Here is a 23,939-nt window from a genome sequence, read left to right on the forward strand (position 1 = left end):
TTTCTAGAAAGAAACTTTTCTTAATGTCAACATAAGTATTAATTTATTCCTCAATCCACTGTTCCACATAAGGTTGACAATGGTTTGTGGATACTTTGTTGTCATCTTTTTAGGATGTGGCACTTTATGTCTTTTGTCTCCCCTTATTGCAACTTCCTTATTTTGATATGTGACAACACTCTTGCCTGATTCTCTTACTTTGCCACTTCCTTTTCAGTCATCCTTTTGAGCAATTCTTTTGCTCTTTGTCCTTTATATGCTGATACTCCTCAGAATTCAGATACTGATCCTGTCCTCACACTATATACTCTCTTGGGGGTGTCTCATTTCCCTCCCAGGGTTCCATTCTGCCTGCATACTCTAGGCTTTCAAACTCTCTTTCTAGTCCACACTGCTATCTTGAGCTTCAAACTCATATATCCAACTGCCAAGAAACATCTCCACTTGGATTTAAACCTGTTCAAGGTGAAATTCACAATCTCTGTTACCAATGATTACTCTAATATTTCCTATCCTAGTTAATGGTTTCAAGATATTGTAGTCGCCTAGGCTAGACCTAGGGAACCCTCATTGAATTCCCCCTTTCCCTCTATGGGACTGATCTGAAAGGTCTGTAGTTGCTTTCTACTAATTCAGTCCTTTCCTTCCAAATGTACTTCCATTGCCTTAGAGAATTTTATCGTCCCTCTGACCTATTATAAAGGTTTCTGGAATGATTTTCCTGGCTTTGGTTTCACACTCCACCAAACTATTCAAGTGGTGCTAGCATTGAGATTTGAAATGTACAATTAAAATTGATCATGCCCCTCCCTTCCCAAAAAACGATCATGCCTGTTCCTTGCTTAAAAACCTTTAACAGTTCCCTGGGAATTCCCTGGCTTCCCAGTGGTTAGGACATGGGCTTTTCCTGCCAGTGAACCAGAGTTCAATCCCTGGTCAGGGAACTAAGATCCCACAAGATGCACGGCTTCGCCAAAACAAACAAACCCCTTTAAAGTTCCTTATCTCTCACAGAATAAATTCCAATCTTCTCAGGATGGCTTCTAGAGCATCCCATAATTTGACTTCCACCCTCCTGAGTGTTAATCACTTAGTCATGTCCGACTCTTTACAACCCTGTGGACTGTAGCCCACCAGGCTCCTCTCCAGGAATTCTCCAGGCAAGAATACTGGAATGGGATGCCATTCCGTTCTCCAGGAGATCTTCCCAATCCAGAGATCGAACCTGGGTCTCCTGCATTGCAGGCAGATTCTTTACCATCTGAGCCACCAGGGAAGCCACCTATCCAGCTTCATTTCTCCATGTCCACCTTCCTTCCAACCCAAATGACACCTACCTGGTAACAGATCCAAAAGTGTCTGTGCTCTCACACCTCCGTGTCTTTGCACATGCTGCTCTGTGTGGATGCTCTACCTTCTCCTTATCTACCTGGGAAACCTCTATGTGTTCTTTGGTACCCAGGGTAGCGTGTCTTCAAACCACCGCTATACTTTTTTTAAAAATTAATTTAATTGGAGGCTACTTTACAATATTGTGGTGGTTTTTGTCATACACTGACATGAATCAGCCATGGGTGTACATGTGCCCCCTATCCTGAACCCCCTCCCACCTCCCTCATCCCATCCCTTGGGGTTGTCCCAGTGCACCTGCTCTGAGTCCCCCGTTTCATGCATTGAACTTGGACTGGTGATCTATTTCACATATGGTAATATACATGTTTCAATGCTATTCTCTCAAATCATCCCATCCTTGCCTTCTCTCACAGAGTCCAAAAGTCTGTTCTTTATATCTGTCTCTTTTGATGTCTTGCATATAGGGTCATCATTACCATCTTTCTAAATTCCATATGTATAAGCGAATATACTGTATTGGTGCTTTTCTTTCTGACTTACTTCACTCTGTATAATACCTTCCAGTTTCATCCACCTCATTAGAACTGATTCAAATGTGTTCTTTTTAATAGCTGAGTAATATTCCATTGTGTATATGTGTATATAGCTTTCTTATCTATTTGTCTACAGATACTTTTAAAGAGCTATATTAGAGCATTTCATATGTGCTGCACTTGTTTACAATGTTTACATATCTTGTCTTCTACCAAATGGAGGGCAAAGGCTATAGCTTATTCATATTTGTACTTTTAGTATCTAGGGCAATGCTTGGCACAGTCTGAATGAATAGACTTTTGCAAATAAAAATGTTTGTCTTTACTGTGATTTATGTTATTATGGATGAAACTGGTTGTAAGGTTTGACTTTTTTTTCTTTTTCTCCATGTTATCATTGATGGGACCTTAATCAACATCTTTTTAGCAGAATGGGATCTCAGATGTGTAAACCCATAAAATTATGATAATACTGTGTAGTCAGTCATTCCTTTAAAAATTAATGTATTAAATTTGTTTGCATTTATAGTAAAGAATTAGAATAGAGCATAAAATCCCTATAGCATTTGCCTTGTGATGAAAGAGAGCTGCTAATTTATCTATCTGTGTAGTTAGAAAGACAGATTCCTGGTTGATTGATATAGCATTGAAAGGAATTCTTGAAAACAAGTTGAACAGATGATATAATCTGGGGATCTTGGAAAAACCCAGCATCGATAGAATCCTGGAAAGTCCGGAAAGGATGAAGAATGTTAAGAGAATAGGATATAAGAAAAATAAACTTACATTTATAAAGCATCTAGTCATTGGTAGTCATTTTACAGATTAACGATGACCCTATGAGGTAGACACTGTTATTCCCATTTTGTAGATGAGGCAGGTAACATGAAACATTAGGTAACTTCCAAGGTCCTGCAGCTGCAAAGTGGTAACTAGATCTGATTGACTCTAAAGTTTCCTTCCCTCGCAGCATGCTGCCCTGACTTTCAAAGTTCCCAGAGCTGCCCTGCTGCAGTGTGGAGCTTAGCAACACACACAAAGACACATTATTTGCTCCTCTTTGCAGTGATCATATGTATGTGGCTCACTTACTAGTTAACAGCAATCATTTTATTTCCAATCCCAATGCTCATTTTGAAAAATTTAGTAATGAATAGTCTTGCCTTTGTTGATGATGCTAGATAATGAATTGGAAGAATCTTTCTGAGCTTCTCTTAAAAAACAACACAAATACATTTGAAGTAGGTTTAGTGGAGAAAGCATACTTCTAAATTTTCCTAGTGTGCCTCACTTCTGGCTCCACTGGAATCCAGAAACAACGGCTGCCTGGGGTAAAAGGCAGTTTGCTCTTCCTGCCTCCTGTACGTTGCTTAGCCTGGCAGTGTGTCACCCTCCTGGGCAAGAATCCAGCTTGTGGTAGTGAGGTGGTTTTGTGGCAGAACTCCACAATTAACCACAAGTTCAGTGTCAACGGTAGGCTGCCACCGTCGTGGCTGTGACCCTTCAGATCTGCTGGGATAGCCAGAGCTGAAGAAACTACCGCTTGTCTAAGGAGGGAACAGGAAACTTGGAAAGAGTCTGCATTGCTGTTTATTGTTCAAGATTCGGGCTTTAGGTTTAATTAAAAAAAAAAAAAATCCAAGCAATTTCAGATTAACAGTTTCAGGTCTATACTTTGACCAGTTACTTTTGGTAAGAATATAGTGGATTTGCTTCATAGATACAGTTGTTGCTCTGAAAAAGAGACATAAAAAAAGGAAAATTCTTAAAGCAGTAGAATATATTCTTTCATGGCAAAAGAAATCTAGGTACTATCACTTGAGTAAAAAAAAATAATTCGCCCACACATCTCTTAAACATTTACCTTATAGTGGAAATCAAATCAAGCTTAATAATTTCTATAAATCTAAGAGAAAGTGTTCTTTTACTGATTTTGTGCAAATGGATGTTAAGAAAAATATTTTTCAGTAATAATATGGAAACTTTAAATCAGGTATTAAAAGTTTCAGTGAAAACTCATTGACTAATAAAACAATAACAAAACCAAAGGGCATGCAACTAAAAAACTCTGATGTAAATTGTTTTACTTCAAAAATTTTTGAGCATTAACTGAGTGCTTATGCATTAACTGAGTGCTTATGCATAGGATGGAGACTAAGACAGGATTCTTATGTTTGAGGAGTATATTGAAGACTTTACTATGTAAACAAACAAATAGAAAAGGAACATTTGTATAACAAATCGTAACAATAAATTCCAGTTTCATGTTAGGACCATACCATCTCTCTGCTGCTGCTGCTGCTGCTGCTAAGTCGCTTCAGTCGTGTCCGACTCTGTGCGACCCCATAGATGGCAGCCCACCAGGCTCCCCCGTCCCTGGGATTCTCCAGGCAAGAACACTGGAGTGGGTTGCCATTTCCTTCTCCAATGCATAAAAGTTAAAACTGAAAGTGAAGTCGCTCAGTCGTGTCCAACTCCTAGGACCCCATGGACTGCAGCCTACCAGGCTCCTCCATCCATGGGATTTTCCAGGCAAGAGTACTGGAGTGGGTTGCCATTGCCTTCTCCATACCATCTCTCTAGCCTCCTCAATTCCTTACACTTTTGTTCTTTCCCGCTTCATATCTTACACTCCAGCCCAATGCACTGTTCTTCCAAAACTTTAAACTCACTTGCTTCCTTTGTCCAGGCTATCTTTTCTCCTATTTTATTTAGTTAATGTCTCATCTTTCAGTGAAAGTGAAAGTGAAGTCACTCAGTCGTGTCCGACTCTTTGTGAACCCACAGACTGTAGCCTACCAGACTTCTCCGTCCATGGGATTTTCCAAGCAAGAGTACTGGAGTGAGTTGTCGTTTCCTTCGCCAGGGGATCTTCCCGACCCAGGGATGGAATCCGGGTCTCCCGCATTGTAAGCAGATGCTTTTACCGTCTGAGCCAGGAAAGTCTGGAAGGCATCTTTCAGTATGGAGCCTCAAAATCTCCTTCTCTGATTCCTCAAGAGCATTACTCCTTGCCCAATACTCCACCCTTGGTCTGGGTTAGGTTCCCTCCTCTGAGCTCGTTCAGTACACTGAGCTTACTTACTTTTCTAGCTTTCACCATGAACCCTGAAGGGAAGGAATCCCATCTTTCATCATTGTATCTTTGTCAGCTAGCACAGTCCCCAGCACAATGTCAGGCACTTGATAAACGTTGAATGAATGAATGCATTCATTACGGGAGAGAGGTTCATCGCTGGCAGAAGGGAATGGTGCGTAGGAGAGCCGAGGAAGTAAAAGAAGTGAGGGATTAAATATAGAGATGAGAGAGAGAAGGTGGGCAGAGGGGAGAGAGGGAGGAAGACAGCCATCCAGATACTGGGGAGAGGACAAAACTTGAAAACGAGCTGAGATGACCACACAGGAGGGAGACTCCAGAGAAGAATGACTCTCTCCTTTCTTAATAGTTCTCAAGCACATTCCCAAGTTTTTTTTTTTTTAATCATGTATTCTCTTGTGCTCTTTAAAGATCTATGTACATAGGCCCTACCTCCCACATAAAACTGCATCTTGAGGAAGCTTCTAGAAGTTTCTACAGTAGTTTTTAATTATTCTGACTAGCATCTAGCATGACGCTCTGCATATAGAGGGCAATCAATAAATACTTGTTGAGATGATCTAAAGAGTGAGTCAAAGTGAGGTTCAGATTCTGAGATGAGTATTAGCTGGAAGAAAAATAGGTAGTATTAACACACTTAGATGGAGAAGGCAATGGCACCCCACTCCAGTACTCTGGCCTGGAAAATCCCATGGATGGAGGAGCCTGGTAGGCTGCAGTCCATGGGGTTGCTAAGAGTTGGACACGACTGAGCGACTTCACTTTCACTTTCATGCATTGGAGAAGGAAATGGCAACCCACTCCAGTGTTCTTGCCTGGAGAATCCCAGGGACGGGGGAGCCTGGTGGGCTGCCATCTATGGGGTCGCACAGAGTCGGACACTACTGAAGCGACTTAGCAGCAATAGAAGCAGCAACACACTTAGGCAACTGCCACTGCATATTGAAAACAGAACAAACCTTTCTGTACCATAGGAATAGAATATACCTTTCTTTCCAGAGAAAAGCCAGTCTTCTTGTTTTCAAATGTAAGTTTGAAAATGTTATTTCTTTCATTCTTTCAATACCTTTTAAAGTTTTCTCCTATCTTAAGAAAGCCTTCTAGTTTTGGAATTTGGAATCTCAGTGACACTGCTTAATTTACTGGCTATTTATGAAAATTTCTTTTTCAGACTGCTTTATATCTTTATCCCTGAAAAATTAGGATTGCTTTATTACTGAATTCTGAAAAGTTACATTTTAGAAAGAGAACGCAATCCTAACCACTTTCCAAAATCCAATTCAGATCCATTTTACAGTCTATTACAGAGGCTTTAAATCTTCCTTCCTTCTTCCCTCCCTCCCCTTTCCTCCTTTCCTTCCTCCCTCTCTCCCTTCCTTTCTTTCTTTCCCCCATCTCTCCCTCCCTCCCTTCCAAAATTTTTTCCCTTTTCTTTCCCTTCCTCCCTCCTTCCCTTCTTTGTTTCCCTCCTTCTCTACTTTCTTCCTTTCTTTTGGCCCAAGGATTCCAAAGAGGGGCTTCAGATCAGAGTAGGAGGTGTCAGAGACCTGCTAGTAGTCAGGCTCTGACCCAGGACATCTCCACTTCAATAACGGTGTTTGTCACACAGTCTTGTCCAACTTTTTGCGACCTGCATGGACTGACTGTAGCCTGCAAGTCTTCTCTGTTCATAGAATTCTCCAGGCAAGAATACTGGAGTGGGTTGCCACTTCTTTCTCCAGGGGATTTTTCTGACTTAGGGATCAAATCCAGGTCTCCTGCATTGCAGGAGGTTTCTTTACCCTCTGAGCCACTTCAGGGAGGCCCACTTCAATAACAAGTCTGCTTTTATTTGCATAACAATTCTTTTGAAGAAATTTGAAAACTAGGGCTGAGAGATGACAATACAGAATAAGAACTGTAATTTAAAAAGTTCTTAAAGAACTGATAATCTTTATCTGCTACTGTTCAACTGTTCTTAGCAAATCTTTAGGCTCCTCCTTAAATTGAGCTGAGGAGTCAGAACCTGAGAATTCACTTAATCATGGAACAGTGATAGTGACTGGATAGAGTCTTAGCCCTCATCCATTCACCTTTACCCACCCTTTCCTACTTATATTCCATGATAATATGATTACCAATATGTGTAGGGACTATGATCCATTTAAAATTTTTAATTTTGGAAGGGAATTTCTGGGAATCCTGCTCTAGAAATGGATTTTCTTTACATCTGGATTTTAGAGTTTAGGAAATCCTGTCTTCTTTTAAAAAGGAGACTGAAAGCACAAGGTATAAGGATGAGGAGTTAAGACTCATCAGAGGACAGAAGAAGTGGGGAGGAGTTGCTAAGACCTAAGAAGAGGTCATGTGTTATTTTGGCTTCCTTGAGGACAAAGGACAGAACAAGAGAATTCACACAGAGAGCAATTTCCAAACAAGGAATAATGAGACCCAGAGGTCCCACATGAAAAACTGGGTGTTCTAACATTTGGGTTGAGCCCAGCAATGGGACATCTCATTTGGTGCCTGTACGCTTAGATAAGTGGGCAGGCAGTGGCATCTAGAAGGCCCACCAATCGGGTCCTTACCAGTAGACTACTGTTTATGGGCAGAGCTTTTGGCCCTGACACTGGAATGAGCCAGGCACGATTTTAGTTCTTCCATAATTAATTGCATCATTGGCAGCTTATTGATTTGGGGACCTAATATAGAGAACAAAACAAAATTCTCATCCTATAAACTGGGGCACATGGGAAAACTGGGTCTTCAGGGTTTGAGGGCAAGGACCTCCTATTCAGAATACAGAAATAGACGGGGGTTGCACTGCACCAGAAGGACTCAGGAGCTGGGTGGTAAGCACCAGGATCCTATGTGAGGGATCAGTAAACTGGAAGAATGAGTCCAGTGGGGAGATTATGTGTCAAGACATGAGGGAAGGCAAAGTCAGGTAAAAATGAGGCTGAGATAGAGATGGTTGAGAAAAGTCAAAAGTATGTTATCACTTTAGGTCTTTTTTTTCCACAACAGATAACGTTCGTACATTCTTAAACCCAAAGACAGGAGCTAAATAATTCTACTGGTTGCTTAATAGTGGCAAAAAAATAAATAATTTGAACTCTAAGACATGTGACCTACTAATAATCTCAGACAAAAACTGTAAAGAGAGAAGGAAGTTGTTATAAACATCGCTAGCTGATTCATATTTTTAGTTAAGTAAGTGAAAGCGTTCTTCCCTGGTGGCTAAGACGGTAAAGAATCTGCCTGCAATGCAGGAGACCTGGGTTCCATCTCTGGGTTGGGAAGATCCCCTGGAGAAGGGAATGGCTACCCTCTCCAGTATTCTTGCCTGGAGAATCCCACGTACAGTGGAGCCTGGTGGGCTACAGTCCATGGGGTCACAAAGAGTTGACACAACTGAGTGACTAACACTTCCACTTTTAGTTAAGTTAACTGATGGTCTTTGGGCATGTCCTTACATTTTATTTTGCAATCTTCTCAGGTGCTGGAATTGGTTCAGGGAAGGAGAACTGGGAAGTACAAAGAGGACTTTGCATTTTATTTTCCAGATAATAGTCCTTGGATACAAATCCTTTTATCTTTGTCAACACAGAGTTTGCTTTAGTTTGGTGGTATGAATAATTCAAAGGTTGCTCGTAGCAATTGTTGTTGTTCAGTCGCCCAGTCGTGTCCGACTCTGAGATCTCATGGACTGCGGCATGCCAGGCTTCCCTGTCCCTCATCATCTCTTAGTTTGCCCAAGTTCATGTCCATTGCATGGGTAATGCAATCCAGTCATCTTATCCTCTGACACCCTCTTCTCCTTCTGCCCTCAATCTTTTCTAGCATCAGGGACTTTTCCAATGAGCTGGCTATTCGTATCAGATGACCAAAATACTGAAGCTTCAGCTTCAGTCCTTCCAATGAATATTCAGAGTTGATTTCCCTTGAGATTGACTGGCTTGATCTCCTTGCTGTTCAAGGGACTCTCAGGAGTCTTCTCTAGGAACACAGTTTGAAGGCATCAATTTTTTGGTGCTCTGCCTTATTTACTTTATTACTCTTAGCAATACTTGGATCCTAAAAATGCCTATATATTTTTGGCATGTAGAAATCACAGCTTTTTAAAACTGGAAGTGATTTTAAGATCATCAAAATCAAATTGCTTCACTTTACAACTGTGGACACTGAGGCCTGTAAAAGTTACATGACTTGCTTAATGCTGGGGTATGAATGGCTGGGCCATGACTAGAAACAATGAAATGGATTTCTAGTTTACCACTATTTCCATTACCATGCCTATCCTACTTCAGATGATAGCCTAAGGTTTTAAAACAACAGTAATAATGATAACAACTGTATTTATTAACAACTTTAATCTGAATTTATTATATCAGAGCAATTTATTATTTCCAATTAGAATTTATAATGGGCATTTCAGTGACGCTGACACTAGCCTGCCATGCCCTTCTGTACAAGCTCAAAATGTATCCATCAAGCTTCCTAATTTACTCTTTGGTAATGATGAGTCCTGTTTATTTTTAAATACATTTAAAAATGTATTTGCGGAGTTCTGTTGAAATGAGATATTTTTAAAAAGAATTTCAACTGTCCTGGTGAAAAAAAAGACCCCATGGATTTTTATCTCTTAGGGCAAGCATTTGAGTAATCAATTTGAAAACTCTATTACATATTTTTTCCTTTATCTAAGAAGCAGACAAAAATTCTGGTCTTTTTTCATCTTGGTCCAATTCTTGTGCTAATTTCACTGTGATTTCTGCTATGCATGTGAACTATGACCATATACAAAAATGGTCTTGGCTGTGGGCAAAGATTAATTGGTGAAAAATGGGCCTGTTTGTGGGATTTACCACACAGTAAGGTTTCACATCTCCCTGGAAAAATGTGGAATTAGCTCTTTGAGACATGCAGGCCTGTCATGAGGTGGAAGGGAGAGTTTTGGAGGAGGGAAACACAGTTCAGTCACTAAGATAGTTATGATTGGTGAGATTCCAGAGCAGTCCCTTCCGTACAGCAGTTCTTCCCGCTTTCGAGTCCGTGTTTCCCACATGTAGCTAGTTTCATCAGTAATTCACAGATAACATCTTATTTGGCTTCTCTCACGGCCAACTGATCCAAACCTGGCAATGGTCTTGGAGTGAACTCCTAATCCTCCCATTCCCCCCACCCCCAATATGCAGTTACAGTGGAAAGCCTTCAATGTGGGAAGATCTTTTCGACAACAGATTTTCCATGCTTTCTGAGGCAGAAACAGATGTGGACCCACTGGTAGTTTGGCAAGGGTGCAGGGACGATGGGACGGTAGCTCCTCCCTTTATTAAGATGGTTCTTGAGGAAGACAGACTCGGTAATACCGACTAGGATGCTCCCAGGGAGCGCTCGACGTACGTGCTCCTCCCTAAAAAGCCACTGCAAGGGCCTGCTGCATGGCTCAAGAATCCCCGCTGCTGTTAAGGACAGACCTAGCCACAGTGATCAAGGCTTCTTCCCCATGACTTTGGTGGGGACTGGCACTTACCAGGTCGCAGCTCGGCTTGGACATCCCAAGGGTCCACCCTAAACTGGGATGGGGGTAAAGGCGGGACCCGTCGCCTCCCCACCTCAACTCGGTTTCTCTACTAGGCACTCCCCTTGGGGACCATAAGCGCCCTCTTTCCCTACGCCCCCAGTGGTAACCTGTCGGAGCCTGCCTGAGGTCTGTGACTTACCCCAAAGGAACCTGAGCGCCTGGGGGGAATCCCAGGATGGCGGGCTTGCCCCCTTCTATCCGAAAAGGGTCCCTCCCATTCCTCCCAACCTGGATCGGTCTCCGGGCGGCCGCAAGCCGCGCTCTCCCCAGTCTGGGAACGCTGAGGCGGCTGGGGTCCCCAGCCCGCGATGGGGCAGGCGGCCGGCAGGAGCGGCGGCGCCCTTGGCTGCCGGACGGGCCGGGGCGCGGGCGCGCGCAGGCGGGCGGGCGGGGCGCGCACCCGGCCGGGACAGCGGCGGGGGAGGAGCGCCCGCCCGCCGCTCGCGCGCCCAACGGACCAGGCTGGGGCCGAGAGGTAACTGTTGCAGCCCGCGGGAGCCGGGAGGCGACGCGGACACTCCAGTCCCAAGAAGTGCCCGGGGTAACAGGAAGGGGGGCGGGGTCCGGCCACCGAAGTCCCGGAGAGGAGCCCCCTCCGCCCCTCTTCTCAGCCAGCATGTCCCGGACCCCGCCGCTCCTCCACCCGCGCGGCGGGGACCCCGGGCCGCGGCGGCGGGCGCAGCCCTGACGCGCCGCCGAGCCGGGGGGCGCTCCGAGCGTGGGGGCCAGGCGGGAGGGAGCGCGAGCGGCCGCTGCGGTCCGAGCGGGGCGTGCCGAGCCCCCGCGGCCACCGGGCGTCCCGGCCATGAGGAGGGACGAGCGAGACGCCAAAGCCATGCGGTCCCCGCCGCCGCCGGACGGGGCCGCCTCGCCCCCCGAGAGTGTGAGGAACGGCTACGTGAAGGGCTGCGTGAGCCCCCTGCGGCAGGACCCTCCGCGCGGCTTCTTCTTCCACCTCTGCCGCTTCTGCAACGTGGAGCTGCTGCTGCCGCCGCCCGCCTCCCCTCAGCAGCCGCGGCGCGGCTCCCCCTTCTCCCGGGCGCGCCTCTTGCTGGGCGCCTTGGCCACCTTTGTCCTCGCCCTGCTGCTCGGCTCGGGGCCCGAGAGCTGGGCTGCTGGGGCCGCCCGGTTGCGGACCCTGCTGAGCGTCTGCTCGCAAAGCCTCAGCCCCCTCTTCAGCATCGCCTGTGCCTTCTTCTTCCTCACCTGCTTCTTGACCCGGACCAAGCGGGGCGCCGGGCCGGGCCGGAGCGGCGGCGGCTCCTGGTGGCTGCTGGCACTCCCCGCCTGCTGTTACCTGGGGGACTTCTTGGTGGGGCAGTGGGAATCCTGGTCTCGGGGGGACGGAGACGCCGGGGCCCCGGTCCCGCACACACCCCCAGCGGTGGCGGGCCGGTGGTTCTTGGTGCTGAGCTGCGTGGGCTTGTTGACGCTCGCGCAGCCGGGGAGGCTCCGGCACAGCATCGTGGTGCTGCTCTTCTCCAGCTTCGTCTGGTGGGTGTCCTTCACCAGCCTTGGGGCGCTGCCTCCAGCCCTCCGGCCCCTGCTGTCCTGCCTGGTGGGGGGCGTCGGCTGCCTGCTGGCCCTGGGGCTGGATCACTTCTTTCAAATCAGGGAAGCTCCCCAGCAACCTCAGTTGTCCAGTACCGCAGAAGAAAAAGTGCCTGTGATCAGACCCCGGAGGAGGTCCAGCTGCGTGTCATTCGGAGAAACTTCAGGCGGTTACTATGGCAGTTGCAAAATGTTCAGGAGACCTTCGTTGCCTTGCATCTCGAGAGAACAGGTATGTTTCCAGAAAGGAAAGGTTTGCTAAGGAAAGGAGGGCGGTTTTATCGCTTCAGTTCCTGAATTGAATTAGTGCGTTTGAAAGCTTGTTTACTTCCAGGGTAAAAAAAAAAAAAAAAAAAAGTTTTATTCTGGAAATAACTCCTAAAATACAGGAAGCTTAGAAAAACAAAAACAAAAAAACGCAGAAGTACCATTTATCTTTGAATAGAAATGAAATAGCAGACTAAGCATGCTACACTTTTTAAAGAGATTGTTTATGCAGTAGATGCGTTCTCAGAAGAATGAAGTGAATTATTTGAAGAATTACATTATGACACTTCTGGTGTCATTTATTTGTTGCTGTAATAATGGTGCTGTTTCCCTCAAAGATAACATACAGCCGTTAGAATGAGTGAATATATAGATGTGTGAATTTTAATCGGTATTAAATAATCAGTATTATTCTTGATAATAGGACAAATCTTAGGTCTTACAATTAAAAGAAAAGTGATGAGTTTTGGAACAGAGACTTGTTAACTTAGATGAAAAGACCGTTGGGGATAATTTTAAGAGGTTTCTTCCCCCACCCCCACCCCAAATTTCAGCAGTAATAAGCTAATATAATCTTTTACAGACTAACTCGTGGTCCTGTGTGTTTGTTGCATAATTAGGAGAATGTTGTAACAATTTAACCTTTAATCTTAGTAATGTTTGGAAATATACCAAAAACGTTTACAATTTATTTTTCTGTAGGTTTACATTTTTTTTTTTAAGGAATTGAAATCATTATTAGGGAAAGAGTTTGTCTTGATAGCCTAGGGAAATCTTACCTGTTCTACATTAGGAAGAAACTCACTAAGTATAGCTACTATTCACTGAGCATTTTACTAAGTGCAAAATACTTGTATTGTCTTAAACCTTCACAAGGACACTGTATAATAGATGACATTAACCTCAAGTTAGAGATGAGCAAACTGAGGCTTATAGAGATTACCCAACTTCACACATTATCATTAACAGTGGAAGTGCTGGGATTTGAACCTAGATTTTTCAGTTTTCAATACCTTCTTCTAAGCAGCTAAGAGGATAAATGTAGAGGTTTGCTTAAATGAGCAAGTCTATGGGGTCGCACGGAGTTGGACTCGACTGAAGTGACTTAGCAGCAGCAGCAGCATCAGGAGTTTATACCCTTGGTTTTCAGACTTTTTGATTAGTGAAACATCTTACACTGGGGACCTAATATATCTGAAACAGAAGTTTCTTATTGTTACTAATTCTGATTTTTTTTTTTTGCTCTTTGCTCTTCAATATAATCTATAAACTACTACACTATCTGTAGTGCTCAAAGAGACAAACACCTTGCTTCCTGAAAAGTGTTTTCAGAGGCCGCTTTTGTGGTCTGTATTTGGTCAAATGCTTGAAAAAAAATTGTTCAAAAAATATCATGCGTTTTGTTTTCTCAGTTTACTACCAATGATAATAGTAGACAATGCCCAGGAAAACATGTATCAGGAGAAAAATTGTCAGAAGAAGATTCACTGTAGAGAAAAGTCATACCAACTATTTTCATAGACAGGAATAACATTGGATGGACATTTGACTTTGTGTGAATAGATTGCATTTTTTAACACCAGGAAAGTGTTTTAACATAGTTTCATTACACTGGTAGACACTTTTCCTGAGCGTAGTAGTATTACAGTTTAACATAATTGTAGTGTGTTGGAGTAGTGAATTATGGCTGTTATCTTATTAATTGAAAATTCCTGGTTTGGTGCTCTTTCCATCACAGCAACCTTTTTTCAACAGTTAACCAGGTGTGGCATTGTTATGCTAGGTAGCTTTAATTGTTATTTGTATTAGAGGAAAATACAATTTGTGCTTTTAAAAAAAGGCATATTTTATTAGTACAGAAAACACTTCACATTCCACTATGAATAGGAACATTTTTTGGGGGGTCTTAAGTATATGCTAATAGTTCAGGGGTTTATATAGGTTAGCTAATGTTCAGGGTCAAACTATAATATTCTTTTGGTAATACTAGAAACTACTAGATGTTTTTAACTTGGCAGACATTGTAATAATGAAAATTTTTACTTATGCTTTTTTCCTGAAGTTCAGCAGTGGATCTGTGGTTTTGTTTGCATGTACCTTATATGAAAGAAATTAAGTGGAAACCTATACTTTTATAGAAGTAAAAGATTAAGGGATTTTCTAATTTTAAAAGTGCCAAACTTTGTATGTGATCATTGTAAAGTCACTCTCTTATTTCAGAAAATGAAGGGAGACAAACAGTTTTGGGTAGAATCTGATATTGGGGAAAGTGCCCTGGATTCATAGAGATTCAAGGGTAAAGTCTTGGGTCTACTGTCATATTGGAAAAGTTGGTGAGCTTTTCTGAGTCTCAGTCTCTTGTCAAATCAGGGGATCCAGTAGATGAATTCTATACCACCTTTCAATTCTAGAACTCATTTCTTGTAGTTAGTTTACATTTTTTGTAAGCTACAAATGCAAGTATAAAAAAACTTCACAAGTTAATAGATCTTGAAGTTTTACTTAAATGTTTAATGTTGATATTGCTAGCCTATATTTTCCAAGGTATGATAACTGAAAAATATTAAGAAATAGTCTGTATTTTTTAATAGAACTTTTCTTTTAACCCGTATATGTGGACATTCATTTTTGGATTGATAAATTTATTATACTTCATTTCCTTACGAATTTAAACATTTTTATGAACATCTTTGAAAAGCAATTGAAAACTCGTGTCAATAAAAATGTTTTTAATTGTGTGAAAGTAGATGTTAGGTAATTTTTAACTTTTAGATTGTTATGTTGGATACTGTATTGAAGCATAATAGCATATGTTTGTAAAACATGATTTTCACAGTTAGGTTTACTGTTTAGTTACTGCTGACTATGTTCCTCCTTGGGTTAATGGAAAGAAGCACTAAGTTTGGAGTATGTTTGCCAAGATTCAGCTGAAACTAATAGGAAGTTAAAAAAAATTTTTTTTAGTTGCCTATATGAGATACTTTGGCCAGAATTTAACAAACTACATTTCTGTGTCATTTTCATTATACTTTCTACAGTGGAGATTTCAGCTGTAAACCAGATCATTTTGTGTGTGATAGACTAGGTAAATACGAGGTTAGTCTGTTTGTGAGATATTTTTCTATACCTAAAATGCTGAGTGCTTTCTAAATGGTTAGGTAAATATTTTAAAATTCTGTGGCCTTAAAGCACATAAATATTATTTAAAGTGTTAATTTTATTTGAAAAAGGATACACATGTAGTATGAAGCTTTTAAAAAGATTTTAGTTTAAGTGATTATTTTCCTAAGGAATTTGCAAGGCATAACCTTCTATGAATTTTTTAAAGAATACTGTGAAATTTGGCCAATTCTAATTTCGTGTTAATATTTTACAATGAAACATCAGCCTACATAGTGTGTTTTATGCTTTATTTTGTAAATATTATATGTACCTTGCCATCAGAGTTATCGTTCAAAAACAGATTTTTATCAAATCACTTGCTGTGTTTCAGAAATCTCTTATGGCTTTTCATTGTACACAGAATAAGGTTCATGCCCTTGACCCTTACTTGCACAGCCCGTAATTATCTGTTTTTAGCCTTGTGTTTTGTTTTTTTAAAAAGCCGTTAGAACTTATGGAACACCTTTTCCCTGCATCCATCCATGGCTCTAGCTGTTTGAGGACTGCTTATTGTTCCTGATGTGTATGTAGAGTTTTTCTTTTGCTTTTACCATTCACACTGATTAAAATCTCCTTTAAGAAATGTATTAAAATGTGTTAAGATTAAGAAGCCTTTTGATACCAAAGGGATGCTCAAATTAAGTGTATAAGCTGAGAACAAAACTGCGTGGTAGCAGAGTTGGCCGCGTTTAAAAATAAAAGTTGACAAGTCCTGTGGAGCAGTGATGTGATGATGTGTGAGAGAATATTTTCATTGTACCACATGAAACAGTAACATCTCCATAGTTTGTTTTCCCACACAGAGTGGAAGGTAAACAGGGCCAGCCATAAGTAAAACTTTGGCTTCAGTCAAGTTTAGTGAAGTTTGTTTTTCATTGTCCTCTGATTTTTTTAATCCTTCTCAGTGGCAGGCCCTTTTCTGAGTCTCTTTCCTTGTTCTCTTTCAGTTACCAAGTCAGCCTGTTTCCTTAGCGAATTCTCCTGCCTTCTTAAACCTTTCCTAAAGCAGAAAGAATCTATACATGCTGGAAAAGTTTATCTAGAAATTAGCATGTTTATATAGATATAGAAGAGAGAAGAGAGAGAAGAGATTTGTAGAAAGGAAAAAAATTCAGCTCTGGAGAAAGAATATTGTCTCTAGGTTATGACATGAGATATTATTGGGATTCAGGACTAGAAGCTTCGTCTTGACTCCAAGTTCCCCTAGTGCTTGCTATAAAGAGCATATGCGCCTGTGGTCATGGTTTTCCAAGGCTGTACTTAATTTGCCAGCCATCTCCAATTACTTGATAAACAGTGTCCCTGGTTAAAAGAGGTTGAGGGTAGTGGTGGGAGAGAAAGGGAAGTGAGAGACAGGAGGTACTCTTGAAATCACATAGTTCATGATGACGTCATAGGTAAACTTGGTACCTGATATTGTTATTTCAGGGTGACTTATTAGGATGCAGCTGGACTCAAACTCAGGTGCCTTCAGAGGCCAGCCACAGAGCCTTTTTTTACGTTGTATGTTGAGGAAGGAGGGGAGGTGAGGAAGAATGGAAGTGAATGGACTGTTGCCTGCTTTACCTAAGGGCTTTCAGTTTGACCAAAACAAACTGGACAGCTGTGTTAGCCAAGCAGAACTTTAGTAGAGCTGGGCTCTGTCTGCGGGCAGTTCCTGACAGTTTATAACATTGTTCACCATATTATTTACAAGCTGCTTCATGTTTGTTTAAGAGATTGTTGGAAGTCTGTTCTTGGAATTTGGGGAAGAGGAGTATTTCCTACTTCCTCTTTTATAGCCTACAACTTTTTCTCCAGTATTGATTTACCTGGAAGGTATCTTATCTTTATAGATTTTTCCCTCCTCTATCAGATAGAGTACATTATTTGGTTGCTTCCTTACATTTTGTAAAACTTGCTTTCAGCATATTTTAAAGTTAGTGTTCTTGGCTGGAGAATCCCAGGGACGGGGGAGCCTGATGGGCTGCCGTCTATGGGGTCACACAGAGTTGGACACAACTGAAGCGACTTAGCAGCAGCAGCAGCATTTATATTTGTTAATGAGAAATGCCATACATAAAAGACTGTACATATATATATATTTTAAATATGGTTTAAGGAAGAAAATAAGACAAAAAAGAAAAATATCAAGTATTTACCACTCATTTCCTTTGTGTTAACTTCTTTTGTATCCCCTTTTCTCTGTCCCAGAGACAATACATTTATCTTGATTTTTTTTTTTTTTGCTATTCATTCCTTTACTTGGCTTTATAACTCCCCTGAACATGGGCTTCCTCAATGGCTCAGTGGTAAATGATCTGCCTGCAGTGCAAGAGACAAAGGAGATGTGGGTTTGATCCCTGGCTTGGGAGGATCCCTTGGAGAAGGGAATGGCTACCCACTCCAGTATTCTTGCCTGGAAAATCCCTTCAGCAGAGGAGACTGGCAGGCTATACTCCTTAGGGTTGCAAAGAGTTGGACATGACTCTATTATTATTTATTACTAAATAATAGAAATAATATGTTGTCATTATTGTCTGCTTTTGAACCTTAACAAACAGAATCATGCTATATGAATTTTTCTGTAACTTTTTTGCTTAACTTTTGAGATTCATTCATGTTGATGTGGATAGATGTTGTTCATTTTTCAATGCTGTATAGTATTTCATCTTATGAGCATAATACAATTTATCCATTCCACTGTTTATGGACCTGTGGGTGGTTTTCAGTTGTTTGCTATTATCTACAATGCTGCTGTGAAATTTTTTTTTTTTGCTTTTTAACATTTCTAAAACCAGAAAATGTACCACTATACTCGAAAAGAACTAAGATTAAACTTATCTGCCACGTCAGTCAGTGTAAATGAGCTAAACTTGACTTAAAAATAATTGCTTTGACTCCAAAACCAAACAGTTCAGTTCAGTTCAGTTGCTCAGTTGTGTCCAACTCTTTGCGACCCCATGAATTGCAGCACACCAGGCCTCCCTGACCATCACCAACCCCTGGAATCTACCCAAACTCATGTCCATCGAGTCGGTGATGCCATCCAGCCATCTCATCCTCTGTCGTCCTCTTCTCTTCCTGCCCCCAATCCCTCCCAGAATCAGAGTCTTTTCCAATGAGTCAACTCTTCGCATGAGGTAAATGTCTCCTAGGTGCATGCATGCATCTAGAACTGCTAAGTTGTAAGGCTTTCCTGGTGGCTCAGTGGTAAAGAATGTGCCTGCCAATGCAGGAGACTTGGGTTTGATCCCTGCGTTGGGAAGATCCCCTGGAGAACGAAATGGCAAGCCACTCCAGTATTCTTGCCTGGAAAATCCCATGGACGGAGGAGCCTGGTGGGCTACAGTCCATGGGGTCTCAAAGAGTCAGACATGACTTAGCGACTAAACAACAATGAGGTATGTTCATATTCAAGTTCACTATGTGTGGTTGGCTGAATAATGGCACCCCAAAGGTGTCCATGTAATAATCCCTGCAATTTGTGGGTGTGTTGCCTTATGTAGCAAGGAAACTTTGCAGATAGGATTAAGTTAAGGATCCTGAGGTGGGGAGATTATCCAGGATTATCTTTTTAGACCCAATGTAATCACAGCTTCCTTAAAAAATGAAAGAAGAAAGCAGAGATCGGAGGAGAAGGGACAATGGAAATAGGATTGGGGTAATATAGTGTAAGACTCAGTCTACCTTTAGCTTTGACAGTGGGAGAAGGCCAGGAGCCAGAGAAAGCAGGCAGGCTCTCGAAGGTAGAAGAGACAGGGAAGTGGATTTTTCCAAGTCCTCAAAAGCGGCAGCCCTTCCAACACTTTGATTTTAACTTAGTGAGACCTGTGTCAGAGTTCTGACCCGCAGAACTGTAAGATGATAACTCGTTTTATGTGACTGAGTTTGTGGTAATTTGTTACCGGAATGTATTAGTTTGCATTAACGACTAACAGTTTGCATGGGTTGCTATGCCAAAGCACCCCAAACCCAGTGGCTTAAATAACAGAAGCTTATTGTCTCACAGTTCTGGAGTCTAGAAAGCCAAGGTCAGACTGTCCCAGCGTTGGCTCCTTCTGAGGACTCTGAGGGGAGGATCTGTGCCATGCCCGTCTCCCACCTTCTGCTGGTTTTACTGGCAATGTTTGGCATTTTCCAGCCTTTCGATTTGTCACTCCACCTCTGCCTTCATCACATGGCACTCTGCCCATGTCTCTTCTTACGGTCTTCCCTCTGTGCCCTGTCTCTCTGCCTCAATTTACCCTTTTTATAAGGACCCCAGTCATATTGTACTAGGGCCTACATCCTAATCACCTCATTTTAATCTGATCACTTCTGTAAAGACCTTATTTCCAAATGAAGTCACATGCTAAGGTACTGAGAGTTAGGACTTCAGTATATCCTTTTTTGAGGGACAGGGTTCAACCCATACACATAGCCGTAGAAAACTAAGACCCTCTGGGAAGTTGAATTGTTTTTCAGAATGGTCACGTAATTTATATTTTGCTAGTAGAGAATGAGAATGCCCTTGAACCAATGATTCCTATTTACTGACTTTAATTTTTGTTCGTCTAGTAAAGTGTGAAGTGTATTACTTTGAGATTTTAATTTGCATTTATATAGTTACTTAATAAAGCTGAATATTTTTTATGTTTATGGAGTGCATTTATTATTCAGGGATTATGTGTTCATGTCTTGCGCTGTTTTAAAAATTCAGTTTTGTTTTTTCTTAGTTCATGAGTTCTTTATATATTTTGGATATAATCTTTTATTGGTTATTTTGGTTGTAAATATCTTCTTCCAGGTTTCATGGTGTCTTTGAAACTGAGGTTCTAATTGTTAATATTATCAAGGCTACTAGTCTTGCCCTCTAATGGTGTGAGACCCTCCATGTCTTCCCTATTGGAAGTCAGAATAGACTCTTGTGTTGTTTTTTCAGAGTTTTAAAGTTTTGCCTTTCAAATAGTTTTCATCCACCTAGAATTGATTTACATGTATAATGTGATATAGAGGTCCTAGCTCATTTTTTACCCGTATAGCTCTTTTTTAACCCATATACCCACTTACATCAACACAGTTCATTGAAAAGTTTATTTTCCATTTATCAGCAGTGCTGCCTCTGTCCTGTATCAAATTTCACTATGTGTATGAGTCTATCCGGCTTCTCTGTTCTGCTTCATTGATTAGTTTACGTGCCCTGTGTTAGTACCACGCTGTCTTAATCACAATAGCTTAGTGTGACAGTATACTGTAAGTCCCCTCTTCTTCTTCTTATTTTTTCCCCCCATCTTATTCTTCAAGAATCTGCCATTTACATTTGGACCTTTGCTTTTCAATATAAATTTTAGAATAAGTTTCTCAGGTTCTACAAAAATTCATATTGGGGTTTTGATTGCCATTGAATTAAATCTTTTGAACAATTTAGAGGAGAAGTTGACTTTGAAAATTTTAAGTTGTATTTTTCTAGAAATTTTAGTATAACTTGTCAAATTTATTTTCTTTATAATATCTTTTTATTATGTTTATTTTGTTCAACATCTGCTTTTTTGTCTTTTTCATTCCTAACATCCTTTCTATCTTTTTTCTTTGTTTCTGAATCAATCCTACTAGAAATTTGTTTTCTAATCTTTTTAAAAAACCAACTCTTGGGACTGGTACTTGTTTTATTTATATCAGCTCTTTTATTGTTTCTCTTTTTGAGTTTATTTTCTTGTTCCTTTTTTTTTTGACTGCACTGGAAGGCTTGTGGACCTTAGTTCCCTTACCAGGGATTGAACCCAGGCCCTTGGCAGTGATGAGAGTAAGGAGTTCTAAACACTGGACTGCGGAGAATTCCCTCTTATTCCTTTTTAAAATTTATAATTGAGATGCTAAGCCCATTTTAACTTTGCGCTTTTCCAGCGTATGTATTTAAGGTTATACATTTCTCTCTAAATATTGCTTTAGTTGAATTTCACAAATTTGGGTGTGTAGTATGGTTATCGTTCAGTCCAAAGAATTTTCTAATTTTCATTTTGATTTCCCTTTTTGACTAACAGTTATTTAGGAAAAAATCCTAATCATGTGCAAGTTTTCTAGTTGTTGTTGATTTCTGATCTAAGTGTCATGTGGGCAAAATATGTGGCCTAACATATGATCTACTGCTGCTGCTGCTGCTAAGTCGCTTCAGTTGTGTCGACTCTGTGCGACCCCATAGACGGCAGCCCACCAGGCTCCGCCATCCCTGGGATTCTCCAGGCAAGAACACTGGAGTGGGTTGCCATTTCCTTCTCCAGTTTTCATAAATAATCTATGTGCTTGAACAAATACATTTTTCAATTGTTAGGTACACTATTTATTAGCTATCTGGTTGATAAAGTTGTAAAATGTCCTTGTCATACCTTCTGTGTTGTTATTGACTTTTTTATCTTCTTTACCTGTCAGAAACTGGATAGAGTATTAAAAATCTCAGTTTCTTGGTGGATCTTTCAAACCACCCCCCGTAGTTTGTGGGTAAATGTGTAGAGACTAGAACTTTACAAATTGGATGAAATTACTTATTGGAGGGACAACAAAAAGGATGCACGAGAGAGAGCACATATCAAATGTTTAGTCAATGTAGGTAAGTAATATGCTAAGTGCCACTTTCAGTATATAACAAGCCCTTAAGAACTCAACCAATGGAAACAACTAAGCTACAAGTTTAAGCATTTTAGAATATATCTTTTGAAAGAAATCACTGAGTAAGAAAAATCTTGGATCCCTAAAAAGAAGTGGGAGTAGTATGGGGAAGGAAAAAATTTCTTTTCTTCCCTTGTAGGCTCTTTGGCTGAGCTAGTAATTCAATTGATAAAAGACAAATTAACAGGAAAAAAACAAATTTAATTTTGTGTGTATGGAAGCCTCATAAAAAAATGAGACTCAAAGAAGTGACCCAAGTAGAAAAATATCATACAGTTAGAATCAGAGTACTTATTTAGTTTTTTATCTAAAGTAATGCTGCATATGTAGACTTAGGAACCTTAAGTGAAAAATGTAAAGTGGTCTCAGATAAATAGAAATAAATTAAAATTCTCTAAGTAAATTAGAAGTAAATTCAGATTTTCTTAAGACATCAGATAATTCCCCCAGATGAAGTTCCAAGGAAATTGAGCAGTACATAGTAAAAAGTGAACAAAACTTGCAAAGAAATAGGACACTATGAATAAGAACCTACAGAAAAAGGTATGCAACAAAAGAAACCCACAAAGGTTTCAGAGCTTGGAGCTATTATATATAAGATATCAAAAACATGTTTAATATGCTTAAATGAAATAGAAGCATGGGGAAATGTTTGCAGAACAGAGGATTAAAGAATAATCATATAGATTTGAAAATAGAACTTTTAAAGATGAAAAAATTATCACAGATTTAAAACCTGATGCACATGTTAAACAGCAGTTGAGTGACAGAACCTGTGAATCAGAATATAGATCCAAAGAAATTGTCCATAATGTTTTGCAGAGAGAAAAATAGATGGAAGTTATAAAGAGGGATCAAAAAAGTTAGACAATAAAAAGTTTAACATGAATTTAACTGAAGTTCCAAAAGGAGATAATAAAAGGGAGAACAGGCAATATCTGAAGAGATGATGGCTGTAAAATAGAACTTTACAGAACTGATGAAAAATACCAGCTGATATCCAGAAAGCCCACTGAATCCCAGCAGAACAAAGAAAAAGAAATCCACCCTTAGATGCCTTCGTTGCAGAATTCAGAACACACACCGAAGAGAAGTTCTAAAAGAGAGCAGAGAGAAAAGAGAAGTTGCTTACCAAAAAAAATGAACAGCAATTACACTGAAAGATGACTTATTAATAACAGAATGGAAGCCAGAAAACAGTTGACTGTTATTTGTCATGTGCTTAAGGAAAATGGCTGTCAAACTAGTAAATGCCCAGTAAAATCTTCTAGAAAGAGAAATAAAAACTGAGTTTTTTTTTTTTTTTTTTTTTTTTTACCAGCAAAAGTACACATACTTCAGACAGGAAGAACTGAAATCAAGAAGGAATGCTAGTGATAGATATATAGGTAAAATTAAGTAGCCTTGATGTCCTGAAACATTACTCACAGCGCCAAATTTCTGAGGGGAAAACAAGCCAGAACTGTAACTAGAAAAAAATAGCCTTTACCTTGGAAGGAAAAATGAGAATAGTGAGATGCCCTGAGAGTCTTCTCTCTATAGTGAGAATACTGCAGTGGAGACACAGAGAAGTATGAACATTTTCATATGAAGAAAGAGGTCTGAAGATATTTCATCTCTGGCTGTCTGAAAGGTGAGTGGTATTGTTAGTCAATGTAGGCAGTTTGGGAGAAGCACCTGCTTTAGGAGAAATGACAAAGAGCTTGGTTTTCTTGATTAATGCATGTTTTCTCATGTGCATACTTGCTATGTCCAAATGAGATGTAACCTTCCTGACAACAGGGAT

General features: G+C 40.8%; 1 protein-coding gene across 1 annotated transcript in view; it reads left to right on the forward strand.

The window, feature by feature from the left end:
• The first annotated feature begins 11,281 nt into the window (after positions 1–11,281).
• Positions 11,282–23,939, forward strand: part of PDE3B (phosphodiesterase 3B) — a 162,037-nt gene continuing 149,379 nt past the window's right edge. Inside the window, exon 1 of the mRNA XM_027563346.1 lies at positions 11,282–12,332. Within this exon, the coding sequence (XP_027419147.1) occupies positions 11,355–12,332 (978 nt within the window). The 5' untranslated portion in view covers positions 11,282–11,354. The remainder of the gene's footprint in view (positions 12,333–23,939) is intronic.

Source organism: Bos indicus x Bos taurus, chromosome 15 (assembly GCF_003369695.1).
Source record: "Bos indicus x Bos taurus breed Angus x Brahman F1 hybrid chromosome 15, Bos_hybrid_MaternalHap_v2.0, whole genome shotgun sequence".
NCBI lineage: Eukaryota > Metazoa > Chordata > Mammalia > Artiodactyla > Bovidae > Bos > Bos indicus x Bos taurus.